This window comes from Podarcis raffonei, chromosome 17 (assembly GCF_027172205.1).
Source record: "Podarcis raffonei isolate rPodRaf1 chromosome 17, rPodRaf1.pri, whole genome shotgun sequence".
NCBI lineage: Eukaryota > Metazoa > Chordata > Lepidosauria > Squamata > Lacertidae > Podarcis > Podarcis raffonei.
The window spans coordinates 39,051,757-39,077,994 of NC_070618.1; the positions used below are offsets into that span (position 1 = coordinate 39,051,757).

Genomic DNA, 26,238 nt, shown 5'->3' on the forward strand with positions numbered 1-26,238 from the left:
CCTGAAGGACAATGCTAGAGCTGAACAGAATTAAATTTATTCTGCCACCCTCTTTGTGAGTAGCAAAATGGGTGGTGGTGGATTTTGCAATTTTCCAGGAAATGGTCTGCTGTTCTCAGATGCTAAGGCTGTTGAAGTAAGATTCAAATTTCGGTTCAGTTGGCTTGGGGGGCGGGATTTGGGGAGGGGGGACATCCTTTGCCTAGGGCAGCAAAATGCATTGGGCTGGTCCTGTGAAGCAGTCTAACTGAACTAACAAACCATGGGGCATGATTTCTCAAATAGCCACCCATGAACATTTGATAGTGCAGCAAGGACTCCACTGACACACTTGGCTACAACAACACAATTGTTTTATGACTCCATCTGCTATCACAGCTTAGAGACTAACCTGAGAACCATTTCCCTATAAGAGAGACTTCCTATAACAAGAAATAGACACTGTTTGCTATGCCTTTGCAAAGGAATATAATATAATATAATTAACAGTACAAGCCCTCTTTGTGTCAGTGTATTGTTTTGAGTGTGGAAATAGTCATCATTTTGTGCCATTTGAAAGAGGTCTTCCTGAAAGTGACAAATTCTGTGTTTATAAGTATTCTGGTGTGTTCTCTAGTCAAGACTGCCTTTCTGCTCAGTCCAAAGTTCTATGTAACTCAAACTTGGGAACAATGTTTTGAAAAGCAGAATATAAATCCCTGAAACAATGTACTCCTGCATCAGTATAAACTGGCACAAACAAGAGGCCGCTTTGCAACCAACTAAAAGACATCCTCATCCACAACAGAGAAAAAAATATTATATTTTAATGGCAGGGCAGAACAGTTCTACCTTGGTAATGAAAGGCTCAAACAAATCTGTAACATTTACATAGGTTTATAATCCAATTCTAGCACAGAATACAGTACTTACCAACATGAGATGCAACTAGATTACTGTGTAGAATGCATGCTGAGTGCTAAGACTGGGCCTGAACCTTTCTTTTTAACATAAAAAATAGAATTTGTTTCTTTTAAATGACCTTACATATATAAAAATGCAGTTGTCACTGTATCTTTATTGGAAGGGGGGAGGATAAATCAAGTTGCTTGTTTTAACAACCAAAATAAGATAGAAACACCCATAAAGAAAGGACTGCTTTCTTGTAAGGCAAACGTTTTATATAATAAATAGGATACAAGGGTAGGGAGGGAGTTGGTGGATTTCTTTAAACATATACATGTACATTCAGACGGATTTTGTTATTTTCTTACTGAAATAATACAAATTTTCATTTAATAAATTTCTTTTTTTCCTTTTTTAAATATAGTCAGTGCTTTCAGTCTTTTTTTTTTTTTTTGGCTGTACACAAAACCTACAAAAAGAGCAATCCGTTTTAAAGATTTATTAAACAATCTACTCAATAGTTCTTAAAAGTAATTGTCCCAAAAACACATCAACCAAATGCAAGGTGCGATCCAGAAGTATGGGTGTGGGAGCACAGGAGTGAACAATGAAACATTTTTAACTTGATTTCTAAAATTGTCAATCCCCACACCTACCCAGTTCTATCTGGAGGATTCTTGGTACATTTTTATTCCCCTAAGGCTAGATATTTGCTGTCCTAGAAATAAGAATTAGTAACATTTGGCGTTAAAAACAAATCAATGGGCCTCCTTTAGATACAGCCCCTCTGACAAGATGTGAAATGCACCTCTGAATCTAGCAGAAAGGTTCATAGCATTCCTCTTTATTGCCCTTGAGGTGCCAGGTCCTTCTGGTTTATTTACCCCCAGCCAAATGAATATTCATGTGAAGGAATCAAGCCACCTCTTGCTACATGGCCCACATGGTGGTGGACTGTTAGAAGAAGCTGTACAAAATACCCTGGGAATGCCTGTTTAAAAACGCTCTGCTTGTCACATCCCCAGTTAACCTCCCCTTTTTTTTACTGCCAACAGACAAGACAAAAGTAAAGTATACGCTCTTCCTCCCTTAAAAATATATATACATACGTCTGAAACACTCAAAAGCGTTTGTGCCTGGAACAATTACTTTACAGAAATGTTCACGATACACACTCGTGGACCATAAAGAAAAAAACACACACAGAGATTTTCACCGACATTCCTTTTTTGACACCCCCCCTGCAGGGTTGGGGGGAGTGAGGGTGGGGAGATAAAACCCTACACACAATTAGAGTCCCAAACACCACAGTTTTTTTTGCAACCTCCCCCCGCAAAAAAAAAAAAAAGGTTATGGGGGGGAGGGAAATACAACCTCCCTCCCCCACAACAAAAAATTGTGTCTCCGGAATTTAAAAATAATAATTAAGGAGTCCAAAAGAGAAAGAAACACCACTGGCTAGAGAGAGAGAGAGAGAGAGTCGGCTACGTGAGGATTAAGAGCTGTACAGGATAGCAAGCACTCAGCATACATTTAATAACAGTCCTTGTACTATTTGGTCATATGGTGATCACTACTGAGTTGTGAAGCAGAAGGAAGTTGGTTTGTTGTTAGCGGCATGTCAATTGACGGAAGCAGGAGAAGAGAATGGCCCCATCCTTCCCCCTGCCCCAGTACGATTGAGGAGGGAGTTTGCCAGGTTTGTTTTTTTGCACTCACAACGAACCCCCCCCCTCCCAAATGAGACGTATTTCCAAGTTGTTCACCTACTCCTCGTGCAGCTACACACAACTGCAGCAAACAGGGCCAACCTGCAGAGCTTGGACAAGGAACTCTGGGCCCTTGATTGGAAGAAAGCCTTATGCAAGTTGATCTACGGGGTGAGAAATCCCCCCTCCCTACTTCAGTTCGGAAGAATAGTCTTCATTCCCCACCCACCAGAAGTGTCATCTGCACTTGTCTAGATATATTTATTTTGGAAGAACAGCAGATTTAAGCTACTACCTCAGAATATTGCTGATTTTGGCAACTTGCGGGTGGAAGTTGGCAGAGAGCAAACTGTCCTACCCAGCCCTCTTCCTAAGGGTCCCTTGTGGGATGTGGCGAGATCTGGGTAGGGAAGTGCTAGCAAGCTTTCAAATGACTCAGCCTTTGACCTGATGAATGCCAGTAGGGTCCCGTTATCATTGGTGCTACCAGCACTTGGACATTTTAGACTTTATATACAATTATTTATTAGAAAGCAAATCTAATGCCCCCAGATTATCAGTCATGCAAGCATGGGCAGCGCCAGGAGACGGGAAACGCAAAATCCTACTCGAATAATTCCCTGTCCACGCTGTCTGAATTTAAAAATACAGATTGTGAAATGACTGGTTTCTGTTTGGAAAGACTGCAGTATGAGAAAGAAAGCTCAACCTCCAGACACTCCTTCTTTGCTCCCTTTTCTGGAGCCGCCTCTGCATGTAAGCAAGATGAGAATTACATAGCACTTGTGCCGGCCAAAGGCCTTTGGAAATGAGATCTGGACTTCTGCTAAACTGAGGGGGGAAAGGAGTGTGCGACATGCTTTCAGTTGGTGGGAGGGGAGAGGTATGTGGAGTGTTGCCAATTCATGCCTGATGCCAGAGGAGTGCTCTCCCTCTCTGTGTGTGGAATTTAACAAGAAATTTGTTTTCTGTAAGGAGGAAGAGATATGCTCTAGACTAGAGGAACAGTACTTGGGGGTTCAGCTGAGAACCAAACAGCAATGCTATCATGCAAAATTATGTTGCTACTGAAGTGGCCATTAACTGACACAGACAAATCATGCTAATGGTGCTTGTTAAGATTCAAGTCCAACTGGATATAGGTTTGTATGGTCAATTGGAGTCCCTCCTTATGTCCTCCCTCCTTTCCCAAATGAGTGCCCTGCCCTACAAGTTGACGGAGTGCAAAAAAATTAAAATGTTGGCTCTACTCAACCACCTTGTTGGTTTTCCTCTCTTGAGACAAGAGAGGAAACCCCCTTTCAGAAATGGAAAACAGCCAGGGTTAAAAGGCAGTTCAGCTCTGTAATGGAGAAAAATTACTGGCAGGCAGGTTTGATGGGTCAGTTTTATTTCCCCTTGTCCTATGATATCAAATACCAGGAAAAATGGTCAAGAAGCAACATATAATAAATTCTCAACAGACCATATCATTCCTTGCTTGTTGGTCTGTTGTCCTTTTGTTTGATAGTGGTGCAATAAGCGGAAAAAGCAACCCCTCATTTATAATGCAATATACAGATATATAAAATTAGACATTTTTTCTGTGTCTACTTGGGTGCCTTAAAAAAAACAACACACATACACACAAACAAACAAACAGAAAGTAAATCCCCAAACAAAAGAGTTAGGCCTAATGTTAAACTCTACACATTATTGGATAATAATTGAAACCGACGAAAAGTTTATTTTCACTTGACACAGAAACATTGGGTGGTTCACAATGCTAACAAGGTAGAAACCTTTTGCGCAGTCTCTCAAACGCCAGGCACTATCCACATTCGTCTTTGAGGCTGAGCTGGGTGGAAGTGGGCAGAGCTGGAAGCAGAGGTGGAGCTCACAACTCTCTATCCCTGTAAATAAGAAGACCTAGATTGCCAGACTACAACTGGTGTAACTCACTCTGAGAGAAGCAGCCAGCAGCAATAGCATCATTAGGTTAGTGGGGGATGGGGAGAGGCCAGGACTTACTTCACACCCCACTATTAACTTTTCATTGCACTTTGAAGATCTTTTTTCTTTGGGCTGAACTAAATTTTTGGTGGAAGACCCAGATGTGAAAACAACTGCAAAGTGGAGCAGCAGAAAGGATGCCAACTGCAGCAGTTGGGGGGAGGGAGAGAAAAGAGAGAAGGGAAAAAGGCACGCAGGATTATAACCTTCTTCCGGGTTGTTGTTTCTCCAGTGCAAAGAAACTCCCTGCTCTGGCCACTTTGTAGTTGTCTGGAAGAAACCCAGGTCTGCCACCAACATCAAGTTTGGCCTTACATCACTGACAAAAATCTACCCCTCTTCTTTTTCCAGTACTACATCACACCAAGAAGGAGGATAATGGCATGAAGATGCCATCCTTTCACTTGTCTGGAATGTAGACACATGGGATCAGGATACTCCATGCTTTTGCAAGCTCTTTAAACCTAGATAGTGGTATGTGGTTAGGCATTGGGGTGGTTCTAGTGTGGAACTGGGTATTGCTGTTCTAGCTTGGTATCTTCCAGCATGTACACTTGCCCCTAGACACATTTTCTATCCAAAAACATCTAACTTCAATTAAGTTGTACATGGAGGCTTTCTTTTTAAAAATATATGGATCTCTATTTGTAGCTTTTGTCTCCCCAGTTGGCTACATATGGCTCATAACCCCTTCTACCCTCACTGCCAGTACCATGTGGTTTGCAATGGGCTTGTGGCTCATTGAAGACAGACTATTTTTCTCTCTTGACTTTAAAGTGCATCAATCTCTCCATGAAAAAACAAGTAAAAAGAAATAAAATATTTCTCCCATGAGGGCAGTTGCCTGCCTCAACAAATCAATTTGCTTTTGGACAGTAAGAAGCAGCTGGGAGGTCTGCCACCTGTACATGTTTTTGAAGCTGGGATAATTTTGGAACACAGAGGTGAAGTCACATCTATCTGTGACAGAAAGAGCCACGTTTTCTAAATGGTCTCTGCCAAATAGTGAGGAAAGCCCGAGGAGACCTCTTCAAAGCCTAATGTTGGCAACATTGATTCCCTGTGGCAGTCTACTGAAGACATAGGTATGGCAGCAAAACATACCGCCCGATAGTTCCAAATGCTGGGTGTGTTTCCTGCAAAGCTAGATCTCCACTTTGCAGCATAAGAGAGGCTGTTATGAATCCCAGAAAGGTAGTGGAATGCAACAATGGCCTGCACCTGAAGGAAGTTTAAACCAAGGGCACTCTCAGGGTTAAACTGACATGGTAGTGGCAGACCTTCTTGTTTAAACACATCTGTCCCCAGCCATGCATAGAACAAGGAGGTGTGGGTCTAATTTTCAGAGCAAAAACAGCACACATGAAGCAGGTGGAGGAACCTGAACGCACCCTTGGCCTGCTTACCAACCCCTTGCCGCCTCTCCACAGGCACTGTTCTCCCATCCCATATGATCCATATGATACTTCTGTGGAAACCTTAGCTGCAATTATTCATTTCCAGGGGCAGTGCACTGCAGATTCAAAACATGTCAAACCAGTGGCAGTCCCGGAGTGGAGTGAAGTGCAAAGTTCTTTTTTCTATTTACGAAAAACCCTTCATAACTCAAAAGAATTAGTAAATGAGGGAGGGTTTCTCATGCGGACCTGGAGGTTGGAGTCTGGACAGTAATTCATCCTGGACCTGTCAGATGCAGCCTCAGGTGAAAAAACCTCCCCAAAGAACTTGAGACCAAAGGGAGCTATATTTTCTCCACCCCAGGTTTCCCATAGCCTGGTGAATACTTGTTCATTTCCCACCCACCCCATTATATTTGTGCCTTTAAAAAAAATAATCAAAGAAAAGCCCTTTGAGAAGTTGTTGGGGTTTGTTTTTTTAGTTACCACAAAGCCATTTTCTCCCCCACTTCTTTGTACTTTCTGCCATGTTTCCACAGCAGTATCCTCAGGCAGCCACTGCCATCCAAGTGAAGGATGAACTGGCCTTCAGACTAGTTACCTTACCCTTAGAGCGGGTGCGGGTGGGTATATTCCAGAGTCTGTGATTAGCAGCAGACTTCGGTCCAATCACTAGCACAGGATTTCTCCCAGAAGAACAAAAATTAGAAGCCATCCCCAACCTTTCTGCCAATTGCTGAGTTATATACATGGGAAGAAAAGAAAAACCAAAATTTGGCTTTGACTGTGGTGCCAGCGCAGGAAGCCAAGCAAAAATGAGCAATTCAGTAAATTGTTGCAGTGAAGGTTGTCCCAATCCTAACTGGTCCTCCCACTATGAACCTGGAGTCTCTCAGTTATGACTAGTGCATTACCCTTTATCTATACTTAATAAGTGTCTTTTGACAATTGCCACACATGGAAGGAATTTTACTCTACTTATCTGGTGAATAGGCAAGAAGGGGAAACATAAAAATAAGTTGTCTCCACACTGAAGTCTCTCTCTAAGGGCCCAAAATAGGCATGTCTCCAGAGAGCCTAACGCGAGATCCTTCAACATTTTTAATTCCAAGAATCTGCAGGAGGCTCCAATTTTTATTGGAAAAGAGGTGCTGAGGGAGAGGGTGGCTATACTGGCCACATGGCCATTTTCTTGATCTAAATTCTGCCCCTCTTATGCGGGGAGGGGGGGGACAGTACTGTGCAGGTACCTGAATCCCCTCACAAGCAGGGAAAATAGCAGCTTGGATGGGATGGGAATTAAGCTGTGTACACATTGAACATTTAAAGTGCACCCCCCAAAAAAAGAATCCTGGGAACTTTAACCTGTTAAGTGTGATGGGAATTGTGGCTCTTTTTAGGGGCAGACGTCTTTGGGGAAGTCATGTGCTTTATATGTACAGTCGTACCTCGGGTTAAATATGCTTCAGGTTGAGCATTTTCAGGTTGCATTCCGCAGCGACTCAGAAGTAACGGAATGGGTTACTTTCGGGTTTCGCCGCTCACACATGTGCAGACTCTCAAAATGACGTCACATGCATGCGCAGAAACGACGAATCACAACCCGCGCATGCGCAGACACGGGTTGCGTTCTGCTCAGGATGCGAACAGGGCTTGGAACGGATCCCGTTTGCATCCAGAGGTACCACTGTATGGTGTGTATGCACCAAAGACAACCAGCACAGGGGTTGGATGAGAAGGAGAGAGTTAAATACCCTCTTCCTCAGCACTGCTGCTGTGATCAAAAGCAGAGCCTCCTGCGGCTTTAAGTTGTTTTTTAAAAAATAAATAAATAAAAATCTGATCATGAAGGTCCAGAATCATATCTATTTTGGCCCTCAAAGAGCTGCAGAACAAGATGGGGCTTGTTCTAATCCTTTTGCACCACCACAAAGTGACAACACTTTCAGAGATAACTCTTTCTAGTTCCTGCCCAGACTGCTGACTTGGACCCATACTCCCCCATCTTGTTCTTGGGGTACTTTGCTACTGCCTAGAATGGAGGGGGGCACAGATCCTGTCTGCACTACATATGCAGTTAAAAACAAAAATAAGCACACTGAAGTGGTCGATGCTTCCCTACCCCTCCTCTTCTATCTTCTGCAGACAGAAAAACAAAACAAAGGAGACATCCATTTGAAACCAAGTCCCCTCCCCAAGGTACACTACTCTTCTGCTGAGCTCTCTGTCCCTGGGGAGTGAGGGGTGTGCTCAACTGTCATGGAAGAGCTTGGTTGCCAGCCATAAGGAAGTCCTTGTAAATGACAAATACTAGGCTTCTCAGTGAAGCCACTGCCACATATCAATCCCAGCACAGAAGATCAGGTAGTTTTAGAAACATTCAGCTACCTTCCTGCCCCAGAACTAAGGTGGAGAGGTCAGCCAGAATTCCATCAAAATGTCCCGCTCCAATACACACAGGCACACTCTTTCATGCCGTTGCCTCACAGAAGGTGGGCAAAGGCCTCCATTAGTGCAAACAGTTCCCTAAACTAACATCATTGACAAGAACTGGAAGAACATCTCATTTTAACTCTTAGCATATGACAAGCACACGCACACACGTACACGCTTCAGCACACTCAGATTGCTTCAACAAAATCAAAAGGCCTCTCCTTTTGGGATAGACGTAGGAAAGGAGGACATTCTTACAAAGTTGCCCCCAGTATCCCAGTGGTCTCTTAGCAGCACAACTGTCCTTGGGGGAGAGAAAAACTTTCCTATCTGCTGGTCTAATTGGCAAAAGGGGGATATTGGTTCCCCAGTACGCCACAGTCCCATCTCTTTCTCTCTTGTGTGTACACACACATCCTACTGAAAACTACAGAAATCCAACTAAGACTGGACAACTACATTACATGGCACTAGGGAGGTGGAGTGGAATACACACATGCCCACCCTCCCCACAATCTGTCCACCAGGCCTCTGTAATATGGAGGGCAAGCAGGATCAGGGCGACAGGCCAGAGTTTGGAGCTGCCCCTCCCCTGCCAAACAGCTTGCCTTGTCAGTAGTATATGCAGCAAAGCATGGCAGAAGGGGCTGGTGGGGGTGTGGGGGGAGAGAAAAGGGTGCCCCCATTCTGTAGAAAAAGTGCAAAGTGGCTTCCAGCTCTGGGAGGCATGTCTCTGCACCCCACACTGTGCTTGTCTGTATTGAAAATGGGGGAAGGATTGGAACAGAGGAAGAATAGTTTTGGAGTAGCTGAATGGTTGAAAGCCAGGGCACTCTGGGGAAAGGGGAGTCCTGCCCAGCAGCTGCCTGGAGTCTCATCTGGGTGTGGGGGGCTGGGAGTGCCTGTCTCTCTCTTTGTTTCCTCTGGCGCTCACTTGCTCACTCACCCCCCTCAAAGTCAGCTGACCCGCTCTGACACAGGTGTCCTGGTGTCCACGGCCTCGTCCCTGTTTGTGGGCCGGGGCAAGGCCGCGGAGGACGACACAGTGTCTTTGCGCTCATGTTTGTAGGGCACTGCTGTGCCGCTGGGCTGAGTCTTAGGTGGCTCCTTTGGGCAGCCATCACTTTCCGGAGCCCTCTCCTCTTTGCAGCTCTTGCTGCTCAAGTCCTGGGGCTCAGCTGGAAGGCTCCTGCTGTCCTTGGGGCTTTCAGGGGACTGAGAAGGGGAGCTGCCCTGGGCCTCCGAAGGCGGCTGATGGGGAGGATGGTGCTGATCCTTCTTGCCAGGGGAGGAGGAAGGGGCAGAGGTTGGTACGGCATTGCCACCCCGCCCTTTAGGACTGCTTTCCTTGCTGCGGCGCCCTGGGCTCTTGGCAGCCGTTCGCTGTCCCTTGGGGCTCCGCTCCCCAGTGTTGCTTGGAGGAGGTGGGCTTGGCTTGGCTATCTCTATGCTAACAGCCTCACGTGTCTTGCGCTTCTTGATGGGCAGCACTGTCTCCCGGACCGCCTGGACAACCGGCTCCTTGACTGCTTTCTTTTTGGCTTCGGCAACTACCACTGCTGCTCCACTGCCTGGCTTACGCCCCCGTTTCTTAGGCACAGCCTGGGGGTCTGATTCAGATTTCCGCTTGCGCCCAGGACGCTTGATCACCATGACCTGTGTGGAGGTGGTGGCCCCACCAGTGCCTTCTGCCTTGGCTCCTGCTGGAGAGGACTGCAAAGGCATCTTGACCAGCAGTTTTCCAGAACTCTTCTCAATCACCCGCTTCACTTGCACACCTTCCGAGGCAGCTCCTCTGGGCTTGGCAGAGCCGCTGCCCTTTGGTCGGCCCCGCCCACGACCTGTGCCAGCTGTTTTAGTGATTTTGGGTTTCTTCGGAGGCTTCTGTTCTCGCCGTGACGGACTCCCACGTCCAGTCACCGTGAAATCGAAATCATTAGGATCCAGAGAGGTGTCCCCCACCTTTCCAAAATAGGCAATGAGCTCAACTTTGGAGCGGAAGGCCTTGCCCTGGGGGCTGCATTTGCAAGAGCCGGAGATATGAAAAAGGACAAAAAGAAAAAGGGAGAGGGGAGGAAGAACAGAAGGAAAATTAATGGAATTACACTACAAATGCATACTTCAAGTTTACTTCCTGACTTGAAAAAGTCTCTGCTTTTGAGGAAGGTGCACAAAACCCTGTAGTGGACAACCCTGTACATGCTCTGTACTAACTGAATAAATCCAACATTTATGGAGGTGTCCAATAAATCCATCAGATTGGTAACAAACATACTTAAGAAAGAAGTAGGGTGTGAGGTCGTTTGATTGCTTTTCTGTAGGCTAGGCTCTCTTTCTCCTCACTTTTGCTTCTGTACCTGGCATTTGGAGGGGCGGGGTGGTGTTGGTGGAAGGAGAGTGACAGCTAGTTTGTTAATTTTGTTTTGGGGTTTCTTCCCTACAAACACCTGGTATATTATCTGATGCTTTATTATTTCAGGCCTACCCCTTCTTTCCTCCCACTTTAAATTCAGTGGGAGAGGGAAGTGGTTTCCTGACTGTCACAGTGGACAGCCAATCGCTGCTGGGTAAATTTAGCTTCTTCTAAAATGGTGTGTGTGTGTGTGTGTGTGTGTGTGTGTGTGTGTGTGTGTGTGGTGTGCAATGTCACAGGAAGGCTAGCTGCTGGATTTAACAATATCCAGTCTCCACTGCTAGATAATAGGGATAACCCTGCTCATGAATCTCACTGAGAAATCTGTCTAGCCACTGCCCTGGGTGCTATCACATCATCTTCAGCTGGGAAGCACCTTGGAGAATTGCTGCCAGTCTGCACAGACAATACTGGGCTACAGAGACCAATTATTATGGCTTGAGCTTCCTATGTATGCTGAGCCGGATGGTGGACTTAGAATCCTAGTCTTGCAACTAGGGGCTCATCCACACTTTCGCTTGTCCCATGCCTGAAAAGGATGGGTCTGAGCGGTTTCCCACTTATCCTGTGCTTTCTAGGCACAGGTCCAAGCAGTTTTACATTTGCTCTGCAGCTTTCCCCTGGAAGACACGCTCTTTACCACTGAATCAGAACAAATGACATTCCACAGAAAACCTGATTGCCATTTGGTCTGATTCAGTTCAAGGGAAGCAGCAGAGCAAATAGAGTTGTGCTTGAGCCCTATGATGGGGAATGAGCAGAGATTTTATGAGAAAATGGATGCAGGTGGTCTTTCTAATGCTTTCAGGCAAACATGCGGAAAAAGAAAAATGTTACCTTTTTTAATCAAATGACTATGGCTGAAACTTCCCCTTCATTCAGTGCATGGATTCAAAATTAGTTTTTCAAAAGTAACACAAAGCAGAAAGTATGCTTAGGCTGTCAGTAGGTTTTTAGAGACTTTGGCAGCTGTACTAATTTTCCATTTTTAGGAAATTATTAATGTAAGGAAGGTAAATGTTAAGGGGAAAATGACATTAACTCCACCTGCAATCTGAAATGGTACAGGGGAGTTAAAATGCACATACACTCACACTGTGGGATTCAATAGAATTAAAGTACCAACTAGTTGAGCTCACAACAAGCAAATGTTCAGCAAGAGCTATGGTCTGCAAGTTATGCTCCCAGACCTGAAGGCCAGAGAGTGTGGGGACTAGTTATGGTTACTTACTGGTGAGAAGAAGGCATTGCACATGCTCAGAGGCACTTCTTGCCACATGTTCCAGGGCTGGAGCATGGCACAAATCAAATTCTGGAACTAGACCTAAGCACTGATTTCAATTTAAGCCTTGAAAAGCAGTACATGTTGTGAGCAATACACGTCCTCCACTGTCACTCACTTGATAAGGTAGACGTCATACTTCCCCGCTGAGCGACCAGACTTCCTCTGCTTAAGCTTGCGGGTCCAGCCTTCCGGCAAGGTGGGGTCATCATACATCGGCCCACGGTCCCGGATGACAGAACGGCGCTGTTTTGGAGATGCAGAGGCTTCGGGTACAGCGGGAGCAGTCCCAGCTCCTTCCGACATCTCTGCCTTGCCTGCTTCAGCTGGTTCTGCAGAAGGCTGTGCAAGCTCATGCTGCTTTTCCTCTTTCCGCTCCTTTTTGAATTTTTTGGCTTTTGGCGACTTATCCTTGGGACTCTGTAAGTCTTGGTCCTCAGATCTTTCTTCCCTGCAAGGGAAAGAAAAGCTCACATTAGTTCTAAGTATGCCTCAGAGCAAAATAGATAAAGGATGTATGGGTGAAGTCAGTGCTCTTTTTCTGGGTGGGGGACGCAGGGGTACACATATCGCTAAACATTTTGTTAATCTAAGTTTGGCCTCATTGAGAGGCAGTATTTCAATATGAGTAGGAAAATGAGAGTACCCCTAAACATTTTTAAAGAAAAAAGCACTGGAACGATTCATCCAACTACAGCTACAGTCAGCACAGAGCCAAAACAACACTTATAAAGCACACCCACCCATCACATCTTTTGGGAGCACAGTCTCAGTCTACTGGGGATTCAGTAGATAGAAACAAGAAATTTGAGCACTCTGGTGTAGCACAAAATGATTATGGGCTATTAATGGGTTGAGCCTCAAAAATTCCTAAGATTTATTGCAGACATCTCCTGAACTGTTAATATGAAGCCATTGTACTGGGCACCAGGAAGGCCTTCTTTAGGACAACATACTCCTGTATTGGAAGAACTGAACACATTTTTTTCCAGCAAAAACAGTGTAAATAAACACCAGCCCTAAATCACTGCCTTTCTATTCATCTTTGAAAGTGAAAAAATAATAATATAAGAGTACAGCCCCATACAGAAAATTAGTACAGAAAATGTTTTACTGCTTTTTTATATAGCTGATGCTCCATTCTCCCCTGCTAAAAAACCAGGGTTGGGGTCTTTTTTGCTCCCCACCCTCCATTTGCCTGTTCAGAGGGAGGACATAATGATGAGGAACTACAAGGCTTGGTTCTTCAAGAGCTTGGTTCACCCACTGTTAAAACTTTTCTGCTCTGGCAAAGAAGATGAAGTAACAGGCTGCAGCAGCTCAAAGAAAATACCGTATTTTTTGCCCTATAGGACGCACTTTTTCCCCTCCAAAAATGAAGGGAAAATGTGTGGCTTGGACCCTGCATCCCGAAGCCTGGGGCGCACTGTTCAGCGCTCCCCAGGCTTCGGGCAGCTCTCCGCAAGCCTGGGGAGACCGGCGCGACTTCCCGCCGGGCTCCCTAGGCTTGCGGATAGCAGCCTGTTCTGGGGGCTGGGGTCGGGGGAAGCTCAGGCTTCCCCCGTCCCAGCCCCGCGCCTAGGGGGGAAATAATTTTTTTTTTCTTTATTTCCCCCCCAAAAAACTAGGTGCGCCCTATGGGGCAAAATATACGGTAATTCCAGAGACTGAAATAGGGCTGCAAATTTGCTCAGACACCCAAGTACTTAGCTACCTGCAGCTCTCTCTTCAGTCCTGAAGGGATGAAGAAAATCCTGAGGCACTAATTTTTGTCCAAATTTGCTAAGTAGATCAGTACAATATTCATACAGGAAATCTATTCCTAGAATATGGAAAGATACAGGACACTGCAGACCACAAAATTCACACAGGTAGATCTAATATAAAGGCCTCCTCCATCCAACCCCCCCCCCCCGCCTCTCCCTTTTCTTCACAGGGAGGGGAATCTGGCAGCAATGATAAACAAAAATATGGGAGGTCTTCCAAAGGAAGTGCCTAGATCTTCAGGCTATAATTACTGCAGCAGAAATTCAAGCTGTTTGTAAATAAAGCTGGAGAAGCAGCATTTGGAAGATCACGTTGCTTTCTTTCTCCCAGAGCAGTGCAGAAATCACGCAAGACTACAGAGAGGGGATGTTGCTTGTTCACAAATGGAAGACAGCCTGCTGTGCTTTAGGAAGACAGAGCTTACACAATTCTCAAAACGGTAATGGTGGTACATGAAAGAGTGCTATCCATCTCTGGCTATACCAGATGAATACAGCTGAATTTCCAATAATATCAGAGGTGGTGGTATAGTTCGGCAATGATTTCATCTTTGTAAGCTATGATAATCTGTTTTTCCTTTCAGTGTTAGCAAAACAGCACTGAGTGGTTAGCACATCAACACAGCTATCCTCCTCTTCATGCATTCTGGCAAAATCTTCATTGAAGATTCATTCACTAAAGCATATGGAAAGATACACTTGCAGTCTGTGTACTAAATTAAATAACTCTGGGAACTCCTGCAACTGCCAAAGCGGATTGGAAACTGCTATTTTAATTTCATGTGGTATGGTGGAGGCCGGGGGAGTCCTTGCTGATATCTGGCAGTCACCCAACCAGTTAGACTCCACTTATGAGCAGAAACCCAGACACTTCCTCAGAGAGCCTGTATGAGACCACAAGCCCCTGGCACACAACAACATCCTGCCTTTTAGCTGGGGCACAGGTACTATTTATTATCATATTTTTTTTCAACAGAAAAGTAAAATAACGTATCAGATGATGTATCATGTAAATTAGTTAAGTTTCATGTTTACAATTCTGAACAAGCCAGGAATGCAAGTCAGCATTCAGCAACGCCAAGTGTTACCCTATTATTATGCACCTGCTAAAGCAGTTTTTTATTTAGGCAAGCCTACCCATACACGTACATTGGACATGTTAATCAATCTCCTTTACTGGCACAGAGAAAGTGCATCGTATACATAGATCAGAACACAACACAATAAACGAAATATAGCTGGAGATATTTTAGGATAAAACTGTCTAGACATCATGAGGTACGAAAATGACTCTTAGGACCCATGGTAATGTAATTTCATGACGTCACTCAAAAATCTTGCCACATTCTCCACAATGTCATTCCTTCAATTATTCAGCAGATAAGACACCTTGGAAGAGTCAGTGCAATAAATCCCCTCCTTCAATAAGGGGGCCAAATAATTATCATATATTTTTATATAAAATGGGCAATAAAATAAAACGTGTGTGATGGATTCGACCTGTTTTGTGACACAAGGGCAGTATCTTTCAGAATATGGGATTTTTGAAAATCTACCTTGCAAAATTGCAGCTGGTAAGATGTTACATCTTGTGAGGGAAAGAGTTCTGCGTAGGTGGGAATTGTAAAGGTGATGTAAACAGAGAGTGTCCTGGCCAAACGAGGGTGGAATTCCCAACCCCAATGGGGAACAGATTTTATTGCCTGTGCTGCTGAGGGTTGGGAATTCAATCTCTAGGATTCTGCGCTTGATTGTTTGGAATGCTTCCAACTGTGGGAGCAAAAGTAGTGACTTGAGTGATAGGTCACAGGTTTTGATTTTGCTCTCAATGCAAGCTAACCATTTGGAGTGGTGGGATTCTGTCAGCATGTTGAAAATTAAAGGCGACAGGTCGGACATGAAATGTAGGCGGAGCCAGAATTTTATAGTGGTGAGCCACGCTTTGGTTCCCAGCAGCCCTTGTCCAGTTTCCAGAAACATGGCTGCATATGGCACAAAATTTGGCAGCCCCAAGATTTTGCACAGAAATTTGGATTGGATGCATTCCTCTTCTTCTTTCTTCTTTGATGATCACTCGTAGCTGAGTAAGATTCCATGAACAGCGAGTCTGTAAGTGACTTGTGAGGCCAATTCTAGATCCACACATCCTTCCACAGTGGGGACATAGGTTTCTGAGTGGGAGTTGATCACGGTCAGGGTTTGCCAAATGTGCCTTCTCTTAGCTCATTTCTCCCTTTTGCCCTGAGTCTGAGAGTCTTCAAAGCCCATGACATCTTTGGTAAAGGCTGTTCTCCAGTTGGAGTGCTCACAGGTCAGTGTTTCCTAGTTATCAGTGCTTACATTAGAGTATCTGCTCCATTAAGTACAAGCTTACAATTGTATTTCCAGAAAGTGTTATATTGGAAGTGGATGCCTAGGTATTTAAAGTTTTTAACCCATTCCAATGGCTTTCCACTGATCTCCCACCTATGAGGCTCCCAAGATCTTGAGAAAACAAGCACTTTAGATTTTGCAAAGTTCAGTTCCAGTCTGTTGGTTATACAATATTCCTGGCAGCGGCACAGGAGCCGCTTCAAGCCAACCCTTGTGTGAGACAAGATGACTGAATTGGACAAGTATTTTTATTATGTATATTTTAAAAACTGAAGTTTTTATATTTTGAATTTTTTAGTTCCAAATGCTTTAAACATCTGATTTTATTGCTATTTTTTAAAAATAATAGTAATAGCATTTTCTATTATACGATAGCAACAAACTTTGCATATTGCTAAGGATGCCCAATCACTTAATCACTGTTGCTAAGCAACCTGAGGAAGGAATGCTGACCACTCCCACTTAGGACTCAAGTTTTGATGATTAAGTAGTATACAATTTGTGTTAAACAGTCCCAGCCAGATGTCTATGGGATGCCTGCAAGCAGAACTCTCCACTCTTGCAGTGAGTGGCATTCAGAAGCATTACTGCATCGAACAGCAGTGCTTTCCTTCTGAAGAAAGAACTAGCATGGCTATGATTCACATTAAATGGCCTGATCTCTTTTAACTTCCCTGCAGGGCTGCTGACAGGAGGGTACAGGGAGTACAAATAAAGAAGGCTCCATGCCAATAGAGGGTCCAGTCTATTAGCTTTCATTTTTTTTATTTAAAAAAACCAAACAAGAATTTCCAAAGAAAATCATAAAACTGAGTGTGAAGACTACTCTAATGCTTTAGCACATCTATTGCTAAGGATGCCCAATCACTTAATCACTGTTGCTAAGCAACCTGAGGAAGGAATGCTGCCCACCCCCACTTAGGACTCAAGAAGGGGACCCTCCTGGAGCAACAGGAGAAGCTGGATGGAGCAGGATACTGGGGTATACCGGTATTTGTTTAAGCACTTTGCTCATATCCACATTATGTCGTTTGTTCCTCAAGTCTACTGCCTTTACAGAATAAAACACAACTGGTTAGCTTTGGTATGTTTTACTCAGAAGTAACTCCCTTGAAATAAAGGAGATTTCCTTCCTACTGGAAAAACATTGTGATATTGCAGCCTCTCTACCCCACAGAGAGTGTACTTTAAGGATTTTTGCTTAACAAGGTTGGCAAAATGTCTATTTTTGAGGGGGGGGGGCTGAGAGCTGTGAAACTGTACATATTTGTTGCTCCCTATTGCTGCATACTTGTATCTTAATTTTCCTCCTAAATTCCTCAAGGCTGTGTACATTGTCTTCTCCTCTCCCTTTTTATATTCACACATTGTGAAACTGCACATAATTAGGAGTGGTTTTTGTTTGTTATTATTTTCTGGACTGGCAAACCTTTGGTTGGTTTGAGTTTTTTACTGTAAGTATCAGGAATATGAAACACTGCAGTTAGCACAATGAGGCTGTTTTTTCTGGCTTTGTTTATATGATTTGTGAATGACATTGAGCCTGCTGGATCAGGCCAATGGCCCATCTAGTCCAGCTTCACTGTCTTGCAGTGGCCAACCAGATGTTTGTGAGAAGCCTGCAAGCAAGGCAGAAGCACAATAGCACTACCCCCTTAGTTCCAGCAACTGGTATTCAGAAAAATACTGCCTCTGATCATGGAGGCACAGCATAGCAATGGCTAGTAGCCATGAATTTGGCTAATCGTCTTTTAAAGCCATCCACATTGGTGGCGATCACTGCCTCCCGGGGGAGCAAATTCCATAGTTTCACTATGGGCTGTGTGGCATATACAGTGGTGCCTCGCAAGACGAACGCCTCGCAAAACGAAAAACTCGCAAGACGAAAGAGTTTTCCGTTTTTGAGTCGTTCCGCAAGACGAATTTCCCTATGGGCTTGCTTCGCAAGAAGAAAGCGCATAGGGAAATCTCCAGGGACCTCTTTTAAATGCGCTGCGCTTTCCCGCTATCCCGGACCGCTTTTAAAATGCTGGCCGTCGGGAGCAAAGACTTTTGCCCACCGCCGGCCTTCAGAAGAGGTCCTGGACCTCTTCTGAAGGCCGGCGGGGGGCAAAAGTCTTTGCTCCCCCCCCCGCCTGCCTTCCCGGGATAGCGGAGAAGCACAGCGCGTTTCTCCGCTATCCTGGATGGCTTTTGAAGGCAGGCGGGGGGGGAGCAAAGACTTTCGCCCACCGCCTGCCTTCAGAAGACCTCCGCTGTCCCGGGGGCTTTTAAAATGCTGGCGGTCGGCAGCGAAAGCTTCGCTGCCGCCCGCCAGCATTTTAAAATCGCCCCAGGACAGCAGAGAATCTCTGCTGTCCGGGGGCTTTTAAAATGCTGGGGGTCAGCAGCAAAGCCCTCCTGTCCCTGGAGCTTGCGGGGCGGGAGGTGGGGAGAAGGGCTTTTCTTCCCACCGCCAGCCTTCAGAACAGCCTTCTGAAGGCTGGCGGTGGGAAGAAAAGCCCTTGTCCCCCCCCCCAGCCTTCAGAAGAGGTCGGGGGACAGACTGTCCCCGGACCTGGTCTGAAGGCGGTTTCCATAGGAACGCATTGATTGATTTTCAATGCATTCCTATGGGAAACCGTGCTTCGCAAGACGAAAAACTCGCTAGAAGAAAAAACTTGCGGAACGAATTAATTTCGTCTTGCGAGGCACCACTGTATTCGTATCTTCTTTTTCCACCCAGGAGCTCAAGATTACATGTGTTCCCACCACCCTTTATATTTGCACAGCCCTGTGAGGTGGGCTAGGCTAAGTTAATAGATGCATAAAAGCAGCAGCTCTTGTCCACAGATTGCAAGGCAGGGGATGCAGGGGCCCCGATCCACAGTCAGTATCTTTCTGTACTGATGTATGAATGCCCTGTACCAAGCCCTCTGATATTCTGATTTAGACCAGAGCCTACTCATCTGGGAATCTAGACCCCTACTGACCCCAGCATGGAAGGAATTCTTCAGTTTTATTTTCCATCAACTTTTCCAGTTTAATCCTTTTTTCCAATAGTTGGAGTGGTCTGGCTAGCTCATGGGTAGGCAAACTAAGGCCCGGGAACTGAATCCGGCCCGATCGCCTTCTAAATCCGGCCCACAGACGGTCCAGGAATCAGTATGTTTTTACATGAGTAGAATGGGTCCTTTTATTTAAAATGCATCTCTGGGTTATTTGTGGAGTATAGGAATTTGTTCATTTATTTTTTTCAAAATATAGCCCAGCCCCCCACAAGGGCCCCCCTGCTGAAAAAGTTTGCTGACCCCTGGCTAGCTCTTTTATGTTCGAAATGCAAATCTGTTAGAATGGTGGAACAATCTCCAAGTAACTTTCTCATGGGCTCCTTTGTTCCCTGATATCAACAATAAAGTTCCTTCTATCATTGGTCCACACCACATTCTAAGGAAGTAGCTTGGCTTTTACTGGTGTGAATCACCCCAAAGCCTTTTATCTCCTTGGGAACTACGCAGATCAGTTAAATGCTTGGGTTAACCAAAGGGACTAACCCTCTCTCAGACCATTTTTTTCTGAAAGGAATTAAGCTCTGAAGCCTAAGTAGGTAAGATGCAACTAGCTAATCTTAACTGACTTCCTTGTTTTATTTAGAAGTCTATGTGATTTGTTTCCTTTATCCCCTGCCCCATTTTCCTAAATAAAACTTTCCTAAATAAAAATACATTGACAGTTGGCTTCATTAGTTTAAAAATTCTGTGGAATTTCTTGCTAAATCTTGCTAAATTAATACCCAAGATGGTATTAATCTTTGTGTTCTAAAAATAAATTCACAAGCTAATGTTGATGGTTGTATACTCTGGACTTGGGGAAAGTACACCAAAAACTTTCATTTTACTTGTTTCTAAAGTTCTGCTTATGGAAGAGGCGCTTGTCAATGTGGTTGAGAGCTCCAAACCTCAATGTGGAGAAGAGCAGAGTCATCCTAACTGATTCACCAAAATTTCTAAGACGTCCTGTGCTAAAAAATGGCTACACTAAGAGAAACTCATGGTGGTATCTCAGCACTATCAAGCCTAACCTGTTCTGTTTAAACCAGGGGTTGTCAACCTGGTCCCTACCGCCCACTAGTGGGCGTTTCAGGATTCTAGGTGGGCAGTAGGGGGTTCTACGGCACAAGCTGAATCCTCCTTCCATCGAGCACTGGTGGGCGGTAAGGAAATTTTACCATCAAGAAAGATGCATTAGTGAGCGGTAGGTATAAAAAGGTTGACTACCCCTGGTTTAAACCATGCCCCTCCTCCACACCATTTCAGCAAACATGTAAGGTGGCTTGAAACTAGTTTAGACGTATGGCAAAGCAGAAAGGTTTGACATTAACCTTTAACCCAGTTGTATTTCCTGCCCGAGTTCAGTTCCAGCACCTACCAGAGCAATAAAGCTTTCACTTCCTTAGTGGGGCAGAATGGCAAGTGCTCATCGGTCAGAGGGCTGACTTTGATGAGGCAGGAGAAATAATACTAGAGCAGTCTTAAGAGACTCAGCATCAAAACCTCAAGTACTATGAGACTCTTTGAGCCCAGACTCTGAGATGCTACTCAGCTCCTTGAAGCTGTCATGAGAATGCACAGCATGCGTTTCTTTGGTCCATTTCTCTGTGCCACTCTTGGTCTCTCTCTGACACACATACACAAAGCTTCTCAGTTTTGCCTACACACAAATTGCACAACACTGCCTACAGACTTGAGAATCAGTCAAGGGTGAGGGACACTTAATTTTAAGTATCAGTTGTGTTCATTAGAGACTCCAGTGTTCACTACTGTCAACACTTTAACTCCGTTAACTTCATTTATAAACATTTAATTAATATGTTAATGCTTTTGGCAGATGTTTTAATAGGACCTATAATAGACTGTGGGTTGTGGACACATGGCCACTGGAGTATAAAGAATGTAAGGTCTTTGGTCATTTTTAAAATTTTAGTTTATTGTTTTTAATTAGATTATGATGCTGCTATGTTGATTGGCTGTTTTTATTGGAAAATCAATTAAATTTTTTTTAAAAAAAGGAATGTAAGGTCATGCTTTACATGCATCCCACAAAGCTAGAGCTGCCATACGTCCAGAACTTCCTGGATCTACCTGGGATGTGTCTGCCAAAAAGAGCATCCAGGCAGAATTTTCAGAAATCAGTTAGAATGTCTGGCAAAATCCGGGCATATGGCAGCCCATCTTGGAAGTGTTGGTTTTTTTGGGTGAATTCCCCCCAAAATAGCTCAAAAACTTACTTTTTTCTGCCAAAACAAAACAAGCTCAACAACTTTTGTGTCCAGATTTTCACTTTTTGAAATATGGCACCCTACACAAAGCAGACAAGATGGTTGCATGAAGAAACCCTAATATACATAGAAAGATTTTGTTATTGTAAAAGTCACCCCAAGACATTAACAGAAGGTCATGAATATGAAATTAAAGCCAATATTAATATTATCGCCAACATTCCTAAACCAGTCACTGTCTGTACTAGGGAGAAGATGGGAGTTAACATATTTTTCACTGGAAACAAATACTTCATGCTTAAACTACCGTATGTTTGTTCTAATGTAGGATTGCATTCCAGAGTGTCACCAGATGGACAATAATGCCCACCAACATCCTCAGGGGAAAAAAAATTACACAAGAAGTTTATTCCTCCCCTGAGTTGTATTGCTTCTTTCCCTGCAGAGATCTGCATGGTATTGCCAGAGTGTGATATTATCATTTGAGAATAGTATTGAAGAATAGTATCAAAAATACACAGACACACACAGATACATATTTTTCTATAAAATGTATCCTCTCCTCAAGTGTCCTGGTCAAATGATTGCTTTTACCAGGAGCGTATCAGCCCATACTCTAGATCAGGTGTGGCCAATATGATGTCTTTCAGATGTTGTTGAATTCCAGTGCCTATCAGCCCAGCTAGCATGTCCAGGGGCCATGAATGGAGTTCGAATCCAGCAACATCTGGAGGACTCTGGAGGGCTTTATAACATTTTGCTCACACCACAGGAAGTCCTGAGTAGCTGCACCCATGTGACGGAGCCTCTCCGTTACACTCTGGTAATATGTATTATAACCTCTGGCAATATCTAGGATACCCGGGTCATTTTTAATACCAGTTTAATAAATACAACATAAAATATTGATTGATAACAAAGAATACGCAACAGCTGAGATATTGTAATAGCTCAAACTCCTGTACAGAATTAATACAAACTTATTAAGACAAAAATAAAAAGGAGCATGGTATATAATTTATAAAGTGGCAATAACTTTATAAATAATTACAGAACAGCTGTAATTCTAGCAGGGTATACGGTCACTCTACATCAGCGAGCACTGAGGGAGTTTTCCTCAGTAATGTTTTCCAAACTGTTTCCCCCCAAAGAAGTAAAATAACTATGGAACATTTGTGATTGAGTGAATTAAACCTGTATGTGTGTGAGAGAGACTCTGAACTATTGAACTTTATGTGGATGTAGCGACTAAGTCAACTTTCCATGATTTCCCCATAATTTCTCTCTTTGAAGCAAGCTCTGACGCTCTCTGAAACTACCTCTGATGCAAGCAAGCGTAACAGTTATAACACAACTCACTGTTGGGATAGGAAAATCTATCACTTCCATTTCTCACTGTTTCCTCTTTTCCCAATTTTAAGTTCGGTTTGCCCCATTTCTTCATAAGTTTGCAAAGAAAGGGAGGGAGGGAGGAAGTTCACATGAAAAGTTGCATGCAATTCATGCACATTTCTCGTAATATATTGTTATAGATTTGGGAGGGACCTCCCTAAATTCTATAAATTAATAAATGGTAGGATTTTGATTAATTGGGATATAGATTAAAGTACAAGCAACAGAATTGTGCCAGATAAGGAATCCTTGGGCTGGCTTATGCAAACCAGCCTGGCTGGCCTAGAAAAAACCTTGGACAGAAGGATGCCAGGTTAACTAGGTGGGAAGTGACAGGAAAAGAGTGTTTATAACAAGGTGTGCTGGGAAGAAGGGGAGAAGAAAGACTGGGATCCATCTTGGATAGGCTGGCTGAAGGCTGGCTGAGAAAGATGCCTTTGACTCCAGGACTGCACTGCTGTGGGGGACAGGCCCCTCTTGAAATGACCATGCTGTATGATCTGGACTCCTCCATGCAGATTGAAGGTTTAAATAGGTGAATAAACCATCTTGCTACCACTTGGCACAGCATGGGGAGGTGCACCCAACTTTTGTAACAATATGCATTTTGAAACACAATTTTGCCTGGTATACGTATTTTTGCAGGCAACTCTCCCTAAAAGAATGCTTTTTGTACATTATCTTCACTACTAAAGGCAATCCTCATTTTGTGCGGGGGGTTCAGTGCTGGACCAGAGTGTGTGTAAGCCCACTACACCCCTTTTCATGGCGTCTTTATGACGTTTGGGGGCTACTTCTGGGTTTGGAGCAGTGTGTGTGTGCAATCACGCATCATTTGGACACAACTAAATTGATTGTTGCCTGTATATGTATTTTTGTACATATTCTTCAGCTGCAGATCTGCATCGCAAAATTGGGAGAAGTATGTATTTTTAAGAAGAGCTGTCTTTCAGTTCCTGTACTGGTTCAGGAAGTTCAAATGTGGAAGGTTCACATTAAAATGCAATCTGACCTCCATCCCTATTTATTTATTTTTATTTCATTCCAATGGAAAGATAAATAATTCCACCTGGCCTTCAATTTGAATTAGCCTGATCCTCTATTCCCTTTCCCCTTTCCTCTTCTATGAAGAAACCCTTTTGGGACCCCACATTGAAATTCTTCCCTGGTCTCCTTGCTGGCCCCAGTAGGACCAACTTGGCCACTTAGCCCTGGGCTAAGCCCAGTCTACTGACTGGGGTCCCCCCCCCAATGACCCCTGAATTTTAGAATTTTATTGATATTGATGCTGCATTTTATGCTGTTTTTAAGTCGCATTTTAATCAGTGTTTTATATTTGCTATTAGCCACCCTGAGCGTGGTTTTTAAACTGGGAAGGGCGGGGTATAAATAAAAAATTATTATTATATTATTATTATTGGTGATGCTGGAAGCCTTGGCCTCACAGATTTTTTAGGGTCACTCTGGCAGCAGCTGGGGCAGGAAGGGATGTTCAGAAAGGGAGACGCTGGTCCAGCTGGCATTAGCTAGGTCACTTGTAATCTGTGCCAGGCAGGGATTCCAGAGCCAGTTGTATAAGACGCAGCACTAGAGCACAGTAGAATGAAATGCTCTAAGTAGCAAGCCAATACAAGGGTTAAATGTTTTGCTCTTTGAAAGTCTCAGATCCACATTCCCAGCACCTCAATCTGCCTCCTTCTTGCTATTTATAGAGATTCTTGCCTTCTGATGTAAGAGGGGTTTCCCTCCCCTCCAAAATAGCTGCTGTCTTCAGTCTCTGGGAACTCCCCATTCATGCTACCAGCTGAGCTGAAAGGTGTGTCAGCCCAGTCTCTGTTGTAGAGAGCACTGAATGCTGTTTGAGGAACAGCCTTTAGGATCAACATCAGGAAAGGAGTAAACTTTTTGTGGTCAGGGCTCAAGGGATTAGAAACAAACAGGGTGATACACATTTCAGCTGAATGTGGGTTTTAATGGGAGAAGGATAGATAGGTAAACAGTTGTGCATGAGCCAGGAAGTCAACACTCATCCCAGCCATAAACTCACTGAGTGAGTTAGGTAAACCACTCGCTCAGCCTCAGCTTACTTCAGTAGTATGTAGGGTAATACTGATAAGCTGCCTTACCAGCCTGCAGAAAAAGACCCTGCTGTGGTGATAAATTATGGCATCTGATGTGGCTGCAGACTACCTCCAGCGCTGCAGGCAGGATGCCCCTGAATTCTAGTTGCTGGGGAGCAGAGGCATTGGGTTAGCGACTGTGAGGACAGAGTATTAGATTAGATGGGTCTGATCCAAATACTACTCGGTAAATTTGGGAAAGACTACTTTCACCAAGGATTCCTGGTTTTTATTTTTTAATTTACTGGGGAAAATGTCACCTCTGAAGGTTATTCAATAGTTGGACAATCATTCTGCACAAGGAAAAATACAAACAGTCTCACTGGAGCTACAATTGCATACTGCCACAGCGCTGGTCAACTTAAAAATTGAAAGTGTCATATTTGAATTTGGAAGCACTGAAAAATGCAGGCAGGTGCAAGCACCAGGAAAGACAAACTAGTGCTACAAAAAACCAAGAACCACTGTGGGTGGGGGAACTATCCAACAACCAACTTCCCCCGCTAAAGAAGCAGCCACTGCATGGCACAGTGAAACCTAGTGTATTTTTTCAATAAACGGGAATCCCCAGGTTTAGTAATGTTTCTGTGCTAGCTGAAATGTTTGAATCATTTTTTAAAGGAAAGATGTAAACCCTCAACAGTCAGAACTTAAATGTTGGCTTCTTTAAAATTGTATTGTTTAACTTCTAAACTACTCTCTGGAACTAAAAAGGTTGCAAACAGGGTGCTTTTTGCTGCTACAGTATTGTTCTAAATAAAAGCTGTTATCGACAAATTCTTCAGTCTATGGGCCATAGGTTGCCCACTTTACATCTTAAGTGACTACCCTCACTGGCCCAGAATAACTGGCACACATGAAGCTAGCAACAGAAATACAATGAAACATTTTTTATGATTACCCCCCCCCCAAAAAAAACACTGTATCTAGATGGACATACAATAGTGACAGGAACCCTGAAGCAGATGGTTTGTGCCATAGTCACTTTGGCAGGGGGGCAGGGGATTATAGAAAACACTAATTTCTTAAAACACATTCTTATTCTAGCCTCTATATCAGGAGTGAGGAACCTTTTTTCTACCATGGGCTGCATTCCCTTGTGGATAATCTTTAAGGAGTCGGATGCTGTTGGTGGGTAGGGTTTACCTTTGCTACATGCAATTCGTAATATTATGTATATGCCTTTACCATCCTCAGTGCCAGGTTTGCTTTTCATATG

At 44.0% G+C, this 26,238-nt stretch overlaps 1 protein-coding gene across 3 annotated transcripts in view; it reads right to left on the reverse strand.

Annotated features, from left to right (window-relative positions):
* Positions 1 to 6,451: 6,451 nt before the first annotated feature.
* Positions 6,452 to 26,238, reverse strand: part of MECP2 (methyl-CpG binding protein 2) — a 68,255-nt gene continuing 48,468 nt past the window's right edge. For 2 of the 3 annotated variants that reach the window (XM_053371000.1, XM_053370999.1), the window contains exons 2-3: positions 12,230 to 12,562; positions 6,452 to 10,433 (exon numbers count right to left, since the gene is read on the reverse strand). In XM_053371000.1, the coding sequence (XP_053226975.1) occupies positions 9,374 to 10,433; positions 12,230 to 12,417 (1,248 nt within the window). In that variant the 5' untranslated portion in view covers positions 12,418 to 12,562 and the 3' untranslated portion in view covers positions 6,452 to 9,373. Of the gene's footprint in view, positions 10,434 to 12,229; positions 12,563 to 21,516; positions 21,831 to 26,238 lie in introns of those variants that run through there. The other variant, XM_053371001.1, reaches the window with a different exon arrangement.